General features: G+C 52.9%; 1 protein-coding gene across 1 annotated transcript; it reads right to left on the bottom strand.

The window, feature by feature from the left end:
• Window positions 1-573: 573 nt before the first annotated feature.
• Window positions 574-10,014, bottom strand: Crybb2 (crystallin beta B2). Its single transcript, XM_052168712.1, has 5 exons — window positions 9,961-10,014; window positions 7,150-7,268; window positions 4,380-4,512; window positions 3,313-3,455; window positions 574-742 (listed from the first exon to the last, which is right to left on the bottom strand). Exons 1-5 carry the CDS (start codon window positions 10,012-10,014, stop codon window positions 574-576), a joined length of 618 nt encoding a protein of 205 aa, XP_052024672.1.
• Between the last annotated feature and the right edge of the window lie 2,773 nt (window positions 10,015-12,787).

Below are 12,787 nucleotides of genomic sequence, written 5' to 3'. Positions count from 1 at the left end.
AGCCACACTTCTACTTGCAAGGTAAATCAAACAGATAATGGCTCAGAGAGCCTTTACTGGCGTGTTCTTGGTCACACAGCTATGGGGTGGCAGACATGTAAGGTTCAATGGGCTTGTATTACAGACCTCAGCCCAGATGCCTGCTAACTGCCCGTCTCCCCATCCCTCTTCTCCTCCTCCCCACCTGTCCCCTCCATCTCCCTCTCCTCCTCTCCTCCCTCTTCCCTTCCCCTCCCCACCCGTCCCTCTCCCTCCTATTCCTCTTCCTCTCTACCATTCCTCCTCCCCTCCCCCATTTCCCCTCCCCTTCCCCTCCTTTTCCTCATCCCTTATCTCTCCCTCCCCCTTCTTCTCCCTCTCTTCCTCTCTACTTTCCCTCCCCTGCCTCATCCTCTCCCCCCTTCTCTCTCTTTCACACACACACACACACACACAAGCACACACATGTGCCCCAGGCATGCCATGGATAAAAGACATGCAGCAAACACGTTGCAAACCACACTTTATTCACTCTGGGTGTTGGGAGGCCCTGGGCTGGGGGACCTGGATCCTGGGGAGGGTGGGGTCAGGGCTCTAGCTGGAGGGGTGGAAGGCGCCTCTCTGGTGCCACTGCATGTCACGGATGCGACGCACAGACTGCACCTGGGGGTGAGGGGCCCCGAAGTCGCTGTTGTCCTTGTAATCCCCCTTCTCCAGCAGGTACTGCAGCCCACGGTAGCCGGGATACTGGTACCCAACCCACCTGCAGGCAGAGGGGGCAGGGAGACATGGTGAGGCAAAAGAAGCCAGCTGGGGTGTCCTGACCCCAGGAGAGGCAGGCGAGCTGGGATGTCCCTGCTGGCTTCCTTCCCCTGATGGGGCGCCTACTACCTCCCTACACACTGGATATTCCACAAAAGCTTAAAATCACATGGGCTCCAATGCCACCTCAGGCCACCCTGTCTTGGCCCCATGCCTAACAACAAGGCTCAAGGAGAGGGAGAGATAGAGGGGACCCTCTACCACCCATCCACATCAAAGCCTTGACCAGGCAGAGTGTCAGTAATGCTTGACCTCTTGATGAAAATGACAATCTTCTCCAGCCCAGGCAAAGGGTCCTGTCCGACAGACTTGGGACACCTCCATCCCTGCCCCGCAGTCCTGTGCTCTGTCATGGCCACATGCCTACATTCCACCACAGAGAACAGAAGTGCCTGCCCTCAAAGGCTTCCTCTCACCACAGGGCGCTGCACCACAGCTTTCTTCAAACAACTTTTGGGCCCTCTCTGCCCTGCAATTCCTTAGAATCCTCTACCTTAGGATCTCGGCTCGAATCTGAGGGAAGCCACTTGGGTTTGTGTGGAGCCTTAAATGATTGACAGCTGTCTCTCTGGAGGGCTGACTACACAAGGCAGTAGTTAGGGCCCCATCTGCCTTCAAATATGGAGCACCTGACAGACACGGTAAGAGGCAGTTGGCAGCGATGGGCAAATGAAAACAGCCAAGGATGGTGCCTGGCTGCAGAGAGGTTTATACCGATGGGACCTGACAAACCCCAGGAAGCCAGGGCACACATTCACGGCAGCTCCTCTGGGGCCCAACACCATGATTGGAAGCATCCCCCAAGTCCTGCATTGCAAAGAGCAGGTAGGGCTAATTGCAGGCCGCCACTGGTTAGGGGACCCTATTCCAAAAAGACTGATCATTGTTCTCCATTCCCCCAAAGGCTTCTGGGACCACAGGACCCAGAGGTGTTGGTGACCAGTGTGCAGGACACAGAAGAATTGAGAGTGACATATAGAAGAAAGGTTGGTAGTGGAGCCCACACAGAGAGGTCTGGTGCCCTCTGGGTGCATTGGAATGTGTGATGAGCCAGGAATGGCCAGACCCCACCTCCATTTCCCCAGCCCACTCCCAGTTTCATGGTGCCCTGCTCTTTCTTAATAAACTGCCTTTCTACCACAAAAAAAGTCAGTCCTCAGGAGTGTGTGTATTGTCTCTCTGTGTCTATGAGCATGACCTGAGGTATGTGTCCAACCTTGACTGCTGTGTGTGTGTACGTGTGTGTGTGTGTGTGTGTGTGTGTGTGTGTGTGTGCTGAGCATAGTGGGATGAGGACACACCTGTATGCTCTCGGAAGCCATGGAGAAGCCCTACCCTGTGACTGTCCTCTTCATTCCCTTGATACAGCGTCTCTCTCACTCAATCTGGAGCTAAGCTGGTATCCAGCAAGACACAGCCATCCTCCTGTTCCCACCGTCCACAGCACCAGGGTGACAGGTGTGTGTCTGTGTGTGTGTGTGTGTGCAGCCACACCTGGCCTTTTACGTGGGTGTGGGGATTCAAACTCAAGTGCTTGTGCTTATTCAGCAAGCATCCTTAACTGCAAAGCCCTCCAGGTGAGTGCTTATCCTTACCGCATCGCCATCACACTGTTATGAAGACATCCATTGCACTGTGCTGCCCCCGACAGAAAAGCATGCCCGTGTAGTATGTGTGTGTGTGTGTGCAATGTGTGTGCTCCTATGTGTGTACATGTTTGTGTACCTGTGTGTGCATGAATGTGTCTGTATACGTGTGAGTATGTGTGCCTATGTGTGTACATGTTTGTGTACCTGTGTGTGTGCATGTGTGCATGTGTGTGCGCGTGTACACATGTGTGTGCTCCTATGTGTACGTGTTTGTGTACCTGTGTGTGCATGAATGTGTCTGTGTACGTGTGAGTATGTGTGCCTATGTGTGTACATGTTTGTGTACCTGTGTGTGTGCATGTGTGTGTGCATGTGTGTATCTATGTACATGTGTGTGCCTATGTGTGTACATGTTTGTGTACCTGTGTGTGTGCATGTGTGTGCATGTGTGTGTCTATGTACATGTGTGTGTACATGCATTTATGTGTTTCTAGAACATTCCTCCCCTGCCTGGTTAAAGCCCCACAGCAGGGCTGTGGGTAGAGAATACCAACTGTGTGCACCACCCCAGCACACATTGCCTAAGCATCGACCTAGGACTTCATGTGCACTCTGCTCCACAGTGCGAATTCTGCGGGCTGGCAGCCAAGATCACACATCAAAGGGGAATTCTTCCTTGAGTCTGTTTGCCCGCTCAGGGGTCTGCAGGGGCAGAAGCTCCACCTCCTCCCCGTGAGCTAAGAGCATTCTGTTTGTGGCACCTGACGCCTGTGCCTGCCCAGGTGACACAGGGGACACAGCCCAGGATGGGACTTCCCACACCAACAGGCTGGAGATTCCCACCAGATGGTCTGAGAGTGGGTGGAAGACAAAGTGACCCACCCGTGAGCTCAGGGCAGAACAGGACACGGGGGACACTCACGTGCCGCTCTGCACACGCACGGAAGACACCTTTTCCTGGTATCCGTGGGCGTGGAAGCTGGGTACATCGTCATCTACAATCTCCATCTTCTTTCCGGTAAAGTTGGGGTTCTCATATAAGATGATCTTGTGCTCTTGGCTGTCCTGTGGATTGGGGGGTGGGGGTGTAAAACCTGGGACGCCCCTCCCATCCTGTCCCACCTCCACCCACCTCTGCCAATATGTCTGCCTCCGGGTGGGACAAGGCTGGGGACTGGATCCCTATGGAGCAACTGTCACGGGACACACAGGCTCAGATCCTGTGCTAGGGAAGCGTTTGGTTCTGAGACTCCAGCTTCCCTCCTTCAAGCTCTTCTTACTGCTTCATATATAGCAGCCATGACTCGGCGCCTGCCTTCACACATGCAGGCTTCCATGGCCCCAGCAGGCACGGGGTCTCCCAACATCTCCAGACCCTCTGTCCCAGTGAAGTTTTTCTTAGTTTATTATTCCATCCTTTCAGCCATTCATATATCATGTGACACAGGACAGAAACTAGACTCAGAGAGGCTAAGCCACTCGCCCAATATCACACAGTTGAGAGGAGCCGAGTCGTCACAAGAGCCCGTGTCTGGGGGAGGTCCAGTCTTCAACCAAGCAAGCTTGGCTTTGGAAGATTTAGGCATGAAACTTGAGCATTTGTTGAGTCCTTTCCCTACTCAACAGTTCTCAGGCTCAGAGGTAGACCAGAAGCTCACATTGGCTGAGTCTTGACTTCCCCTCCCTCCTAGCCCCAGAATTTCCTTAAGACTCGTGATTGCTAACTGAGCCTGGCCCTAAGGGACCTGAGCCACAGCACAGCGCAGTCGTCCCAGGAATTTCATGCCCTGCAGCTGGCTAGCAACAAGAGTATCTCTGTCAGCAAGAACTAAAGTCCATTTTGCAGATAAGCAAACAGAGGCTCAAGGAGGCCAAATGCCGCAAAGGTGGTCCTTGGTCGATCATAATGGTGTAGTGTGTGTTGTGGGTCTCCTGGGCCCTGCTGCTCTGCCTCCATGGTACAGGACAAAGCAGGGAGATGCAACTTACCACTTTGATGGGCCTCAGGGAGCTGAGGGAGTCCGTCCTCCGGCTGCTGGTCCAGGAGTCCCAGCGTGGGTACTCGCCTTTTTCAAACACAAACTGCTCGCCCTTGCAATTGGCCTGCTCGTAGCCCACCCAGCTGCAAGACACAAGAAAGGCTAGTGAGTTCCTCTGCAAGCATCCTGCAGCAGGGCCAAAGTTACTCGACCCAGCTGCACCGGCCCCATCCAAACCCAAGCACGCAGATCCTAAGTGCAAGGTCGCCAGGCCCTGCTGCCCTCAGCGCCTGCAGTACACAGGAGAATTAAGCCACAAGTCTGAAGACCAGCTTGGTTACAGACAACAATCCACACACTGTGCCCTAAGGCCAAGAGGATGCTGTGAAAGTAATCACCAGCTCTGAATGCAGAACAAGAACCCTACACCCTGTCTAGTGACACTGGCGGATGTCCAGAGTGTGAGTGTCTGAGCCCGGAGACAAGCTGACAGGGAGACCTCAGCCAGGCACGGAGTTTAGAGAAGTGAGCGCCATCTACTGGCCATTGAGCACACAGCTCTGGGCCATGAGGTCGCTGGAGTCACAGCTTCATCCGCAGCAGGCTGGCTTCACCCTAGACTCTTAGCTTCTAGATTCACAGTAGAGAGTTGATCAATGCTGGTAAAAGACAGAGCTGGAATCTAGAGAGGTTTGAGTCACAACTCAGCGATGGCGAGAGCCTCCAGTGTGTTCTAAATCACCCGCAGGTGACTCTGAAGAGCAGGTGCCTCTGGGGCAGTGTGCAAACTATCAGTGTCCCATTTCTTAGGGAAAAGCCTCAAGAAAGTGAGTGCATGCTTGCTTAGGACAGATGTGATTTCCCTCCAGATATTTTCTGTTGCTGATTATTTGAATCCGGGCACATGACGCCCGTGGACCGAACAGGGTTAACTATTACCCACAGTGCTCCCTTGGGAGGGCGTGGCCCACAGAAGAAGGAAGGGAGGAAGTGGGATCCTCAGATGCCAAGTTTCTCAGGCTCTTGTGTGACAATGGTGGCCACTCAGATCTAAGTGGTTGGTGAGAGGGCAACTGTGTCTGTCACTTACACTTAAAGGATGACTGACATCAGATCCAGCAAGTCCGCTTGAGGCTCTCTGTTCTCAAGACTAGCAGCCAGAGCTCTGGCAGCACTGAACCAGCAACAGCTGAGCTCTCTACCAGACAGGACCAGGCAGATAAATCAGGGAACGCATACGAAGCTACCGTACGTAATGGCGGATGATACAGCTTCACAAACTCAGCTGGACGTAAGTATGACCAGGAGATCTGACTTGTGGTGGATTCCTGGACTCTAAGCCCAGGAGTCTGAGGAGAGGCCCAAGAGCTACATGGAAAGCACCTTTCTGTGGGCTGGCTGTGCAAGGGTCTCGGCCGTTCTGAAAGATGACCGTGTGGAGTGTGGCTTGTGACACAGGTACTGTCATGCTGTCCCCTGACATTTCACAACACCGCACAATACACCCAAATATGATCTAAACAAACAAAACAACATCAAACCCCACAAATACATGCACAGAAAGAAACCCAGATTTACAAAATCTTAACAATGAACACTTCTGAAGGGTAAGCCACAGTTAAAATCTGGAGTTGGTGGACGAATCATTTCTTCTTAATATTGAATACATAACTTAAGCAACAAGCAAGAATTAATTCTTTTTCCTGGAATCCCTGCACTGAGAGAGTCCTGAGTTCAAATCACACCTGGACTAAGTAATGAGACTCCCTCCCCCCTCCAAAAAATAGACAAAAATGAAAAGATTTTAAAGCTAATTTAAGGGCTAGAGAGATGGCTCAGCGGTTAAGAGCACTGGCTGCCCTTCCAGAGGTCCTGAGTTCAATTCCCAGCAACCACATGGTGGCTCACAACCATCTGTGATGGGATCTAACACCGCCTTCTGGTGTGTCTACAGTGTACTCATATACAATAAAAATAAATCTTAAAAATAAAGTTAGTTTAAAAAAGACATAATCTGAGAAAGAGTGTTAATGTGTATAAAAATAGTTTATAAAATAATTTTGAAGGGCAAGGGTTATAGCTCAGTGCTGGGGGTTTGCTTTGCATAGACAAGGCCATATATTCCATCCTCAGTAACACCCCAACAAACACACACACACACACACACACCACCTGGTCAAACACACAGAAACTTTTTTCAATTTTAAAATAGTGTTTGGGAAACTCTCCCGCCAGATGGTAAAGGTGGATGAGACCAGAAGTTCTGCTCAAAGGCTGAAGACCAAAGTTCTCCTGAGGCACAGCCTGGCTCCCTGCGCACGCTAAAACCTGCATCTGCTCAGAGACCAGTGGGTCGCACTCAGCAAATTCTCCTAAAACCTACCTGGTGCGGGATTCCTGAACCATCATACTGCCTTACTGACTTGCTGGGGTCACTGACACCCCCAAACAGAGAAGTGCTGAGGGAGATGAGAGGCTCTGTGGCCCTTATGCACCTGTCTGTGTGGTGAGGAGAGAAGCCACCCCCAGAGCTGTATCCCTTCTCTCTTGAGCAGAGACAGGCCCTGAAGTGTGAGGGCCAAAGTGTCGACCACAAAAGAGAAACCTAGAAGCACAGAGGGAAGTCTATGGATAGCCTGGAGGCTGCCTAACTGGGATTTGAACCTGGATCTCTGCCACCTAAGTGCAAACTCCCTTCAGGCTGTCAGATGACCCCATTCAGCACCCTGATTGCCGAGCTCTGACAACCCCAGGCTAGGCGATACCACCCAGATACTCACGGTCCAGCCTGCACTAGCACGGAGCCCGCCTTCTCCATCCCAGTCTCCTTCAGGTTGGGGCAGGGCCCACTGAGCTCATGGCAATGGCCCTGGAAGTTCTCCTGTTCGAAGATGATGATCTAGGAAGGACGGGGGGAGTCGAACAGGAGGTGAGCAGGTTCAGAGACCCTCAGGACTGCAGGCCTCCACCCCTCTGCATCAGAGTAGGCACAACGCGCGAGCGAGCGAGGGCCTGAGACCTGGAGCCTGCCGGCGTTGCTCTCAGAGCCTCAGTTTCCCTGTCAGTACAATGGGTGGCAGAGCCAACCAGGGACCGGGAAGCTGTCAGGATGGCAGGCACGACGGCCAGCATTTGTTCAGTCATGACAGACATCATGGTGCCCTTTCGTTTAGATCCGTACTGGAGATGAAATCAAGGCCGCCTCGACATGTCCAGCAGCCCACTCCACCCCTAAGCAAGACCGCAGCTTCCCATAAGTACATTAACTAGGGCACCTGGTGCAGGTCAGGGCTGGGTACGAGGCCTGGACTTGTCTGATGTAGCAGAGACAGGTGGACAGTATTCAAGCTGAGTGTGCACACCAAACCTGGGATCTTGGTTAAAGGTGGTCTCGTGGCACTGGTTCTGGGGTGCAGCGCCCCATATTCCAGATGCCACTCAGATCCCAGGCGGTGCCACATCAGGAGGTTAAGAGCCCCCTCCACAGACATCACACAACCCTCCGGGTGTCTCCTGAGAACCCACATGTCCCTGGGCCCTCAAGCCTCTTCCCGTTCAGGTCTTCAGGACTCCCGGATCTGTATGAGACAGATCTCAATAAAAACCCTCCCCTCACCTCACCCTGCCTCGCTTCAGCCCTTGGTAGGGAACCAGCAGAGACCCTGCAGAGGGAAGGGCCTTGCAGCCATGAGCTAAACACGGACAGAGTCCGTGTTCACAACTGCACTGAGAACAGGGAGCCTTCCCAGCCACCCATCTCTGGTCCCTGGGAGATGGGCACCTCTGGCCACTCCTTGTTGAAGAAGCGGGCAGGGTGAGGGGCGGCTGAAGGCTCCCCAAGGTCAGCACTGGCTGGAGAAAGCACTTCTGGTTCCCAGGCCAGGGATTAGAGAGATAAAGGGAACATGAAGAGAGTAGCCAGGAGGGCTCAGGCAGATTCCACAGCTCCAGGTCAGCCGTCGTGGTCACTGAACACTCTGGGCACAGCAGCGGAAGACAGGGGCTCTGTCTCCACAGCTCTGTGGAGCCCTGGGGGGAACTGGGCTTTTCAGCCTCACTTGGCAAACCAGGAAAAGGTAGCTGTTTGCAGGGAAATTGGGAAGATGTAGACTATGCAAGCCAGGGGCTAAGGGGCCTTCACCTGGCCTGGGATATAAGAGCTTCCTGGGGAGTGGCCAGTGGGGAAGTTAGGCTCTCTATGCATTTGAGAAGCCCTGGGTCCCAGGAGTGCTATATCCTGCTGCTGGTATGGAAAATACTAATGATTAATAATAATAATAATAATAATAATAATAATAATATATTAATAATAATATATTATTATTACTATTATTATTATTAGAGTCAATATTCTTTCCTGCTGGATCAATTTTTTAACCTTGTACCACCCAGTGCAGAAGCCACTGGATGCTTGGCACTCATGTGAACTGTTCGTAGAAAACACAGATTTGAAGACAGGCAGAGTCAGTGGACTGTTTAACAGCAAAGAATATAAAAAATTAATCACTTGTTCTTTTTTTACAGTTTCCATTGTGACTATTGAAAGATTTTAATTATGGATGTGATCCATAGTATGTATATATATATATATATATGTGTGTGTGTGTGTGTGTGTGTGTGACATCACTGTAGATCTGTGACATCATAAATTGTATATGACATCACTGTATATGTATGTGATGGCACAGTATATTTATGACATCACAGAATGCGTGTGACATCACAGTACTGAAGAGCTGCGCTCTGCAGACAGCCACCTCATTTTTCTTCAAACTCACCCAATTCGTTGGCAACCTCAGGACCTTTACACATGCTGTTTCCACTGCTCCAGAGCCCTCGCCATTCCCTCCCCCTACTTTGACATGGTTGTTCCTTCCCTTGACCCCAGTTACCTTCTGGGGGGAGGGGGAATCCCCACTAAGCACTAAGCTGATGCACCATTTGGTGGGTACCCCAGCCCTAAGGATCCCCTTACCCTACTTAATATCTGATGCCTTTCACTCCTTGAGGCTACAGTTCACCTGCTTGCTGATGTCACTTAGTAAAAATGAAGTTCCTGGGAATGGAATGAGGAGGTGGGGCTGGAGGGGCGTGACCAGCCTCTGAAGCTGGGACAAGCTCCACCCACTCAGAAGTGTGGAAGTCCTGAAAACAAAGCAGACAGCCTGAGCGGCATGGGAGTGGGGGATAGCAACGACCCACGCCTCCCCAGGTGGAGGCTAAGCCTGGTTTCTGGGACTGTACAACTGTTCTATATGTAAGGCTGATGTTCAGAGACGCCAAGTCATCAGCCGGGGGTCACACAGCAGGGAGTGGGGCCAGAATCCACTCCAATTGGCACCCAGTCTCTGCCTCAGTCTCAGGGAGTCCCATGGGGCAGCAGATAAGCAGATAAATTTAACCCGAAAGTCTGAGACTGATGCTGCACATCTGGATGGGGTGGGCACAGGGATCTGCCCCAGATGTGCAGTGTGAAGAGACTGAGTCTCCTGGGGACAGGGAGGAGAGGAGGCACCAGAGGAGGAAGCTGACTTTGCAGAGAGGACTGAGCTTGTAGAGGTCGCTGCCCCTCCCTCCATCAGGGTACCCACCTTGGGGTTAAGGGCCTGAGGCTTGCCCGCCTGTGTCTGGTGGTCTGAGGCCATGGTGGACTCTCTGGTGTCGAGGTGACCTGGAAGAAAGGCTGCAGAGTGAGGACCTTGCTGGTCCTTGGCTTCAAGCTGTCAGAGGACTTCTGGGCCGGCCCTGGGCTAGCCCTCAGCCCTCTCCTCTTATGCCTGGTTTCAGGTTGTTCCGGAAGCAGCCGCCTGACCTCTGTTGGAGCCTTTGCTATGAATCCAGCCCAGCTCTGAGCAGAGGATCTCGTCTCTCCCACGGAGTCTCTCCACTGATGCTAGACTCCAAGCATCCCTATGGAGTCATGTCGGAAGGCTTCCCGTGACCTCGTCCTGCTCACCCAACTCCCTACCTTTAGGTGCTGGGTGAGCCCAAGTGCCTGCTCTGCCATCCGGCAACTAAAGAGGCATCCAACAAGTCCCACCCTCTCCTTGTGCCTCAGTTTACCACTCTGTACACTAGGAGGGTAATAGAGGTGCCTCGCCTTCTCTGAACCTGGACTCCATACAACTGTGTGCATCCAACTGGGCCCTGAAAGGCACTCTCTGCACCCAGGAAGGGACAGCCAGGGTGGCATGGTTAGGACATTTCCAGGATTTTAGTGACACTGAAATCTCAGGAACAAGCACTGCCAAGGTTAGCCCACAGTTTCCCCCCAAGGCGAGTCCAAGGGAGCATTTTAAAAAAAAAAGGTGCTGAGATGCTGGTTAGTATATTAATAATTATCCTGTCTAGGCACTGGCTATGCACTGGGCCAGTCTACTAGATTGCCTCCTAACCCATGGCAAAGGGGGTTTGGTGACCCCCTCTCCCCACTTAACAGAAGGGAAAACTGAGGCCAAGTGCTGAAGTCTCTACTCTATGCTTTCCAACAGGGACGGGAGAAGAGCAAAGGGCAGTGCACACAGCAGAAGCCTTCTTACCAGATAGCCAGCCCCCGCGAGTGCCGTGAAGCAGGCTGGTGGGAGGTGGTATTTATACCTTCCCCAGGGGAGCTGGTGCCAAGATGGGTGTCCCTGCAGAAAGCGGGGTGAGAATGCGGGCTAAGCCTACACCAAAGCCCGGGTCAGCAAATGCCCACAGACATTGTGTCTCCACACAATAATGTCATTAGCTTTCAGATTCGGCTGCGCCAGTGTGTCAGGCGCTGGGCAAGGAGATGCCCACTTTGCATGCGTCAGCCGTCCTGATGCCAGGACGGGGCCATGCCAGGTTCACGGGTGCAGTTACCAGGCCAGGGGCAAGGCAGGCAGAAGCCTAAAGGCCTTCTGTGGGTCCTTGGGGAAAAGCAAGCAGAAGGGGGTCTTTAGGAAGAGGCCAACATTCATTCATCCACCCACCCACCCACCCACATAATCCCAGGCCAATCCACCCACCCGCTCATCCATCCTCTCTCCTGGTTAGTTTTATGACAACCTGGCACAAGCTAGAGTAATTTGAAAGAAGGGAACATCAATTGAGAAAACGCCTTCATGAAATCCCACTATAAGGTATTTTCTTAATTAGTTGTCAGGCAGGGAGGGCTCAGCCCATTGTGGGTGGAGCCAGCCCATTGTGGGTGGGGTCATCCCATTGGGGGTGGAGTCTTCCCATTGTGGGCGGAGCCATCCCTGGGCTGGTGGTCGTGGGTTCTATAAGAAAGCAGGCTGAGCAAGTCCCTGGAGCAGGCTGTAAGCAGCACCCTCCATGGCCTCTGCATCAGCTCCCGCCTCCAGGTCCCTGCCCTGTTTGATCTCCTGCCCTGGCTTCCTCCAAGGATGAACAGTGCTGTGGAAGTGAGTCAAATAAACCCTTTTGTCCCAACTTACTTTTTGGTCATGGTGTTTCACTATATCAATGGAAACCCTGTGACTAAGACAATCCACTCATGTGTTCCTCACTGAGCCAGCCATGAACCCCAGTTCATTAATACACCTACATACCCACCCACTCACCACCCACCCGTCTATCCACCCACTCACCACCCACCCATCTACCCATCCACTCACCACCCACCCGTCTATCCATCCACTCACCCACCTACCCATCTATCCACCCACTCACCCACCCATCCATCTATCCATCCACTCACCCACCCACCCATCTATCCACCCACTCACCCACCCATCCATCTATCCATCCACTCACCCATCCACCCATCTATCCATCCACTCACCCATCCACCCATCTATCCATCCACTCACCACCCACCCATCTATCCATCTACTCACCCACCCACCCATCTATCCACCCACTCACCCACCCACCCATCTATCCACCCACTCACCACCCACCCATCTACCCATCCACTCACCACCCACCCGTCTATCCATCCACTCACCCACCCACCCATCTATCCACCCACTCACCCACCCACCCATCTACCCATCCACTCACCCACCCACCCGTCTATCCATCCACTCACCCACCTACCCATCTATCCACCCACTCACCCACCCACCCATCTATCCACCCACTCACCCACCCACCCATCTATCCACCTACTCACCCACCCACCCATCTACCCATCCACTCACCCACCCACCCGTCTATCCATCCACTCACCCACCTACCCATCTATCCACCCACTCACCCACCCACCCATCTATCCACCCACTCACCCACCCACCCATCTATCCATCCACTCACCCACCCACCCGTCTATCCATCCACTCACCCACCTACCCATCTATCCACCCACTCACCCACCCACCCATCTATCCACCCACTCACCCACCCACCCATCTATCCATCCACTCACCCACCCACCCATCTATCCACCCACTCACCCACCCACCCATCTATCCACCTACTCACCCACCC

This window comes from Apodemus sylvaticus, chromosome 22 (genome assembly GCF_947179515.1).
Source record: "Apodemus sylvaticus chromosome 22, mApoSyl1.1, whole genome shotgun sequence".
NCBI classification, from domain to species: domain Eukaryota; kingdom Metazoa; phylum Chordata; class Mammalia; order Rodentia; family Muridae; genus Apodemus; species Apodemus sylvaticus.
The sequence above is the reverse complement of the archived record's forward strand: the minus strand, read 5'-3'. Positions and strand labels throughout refer to the sequence as shown.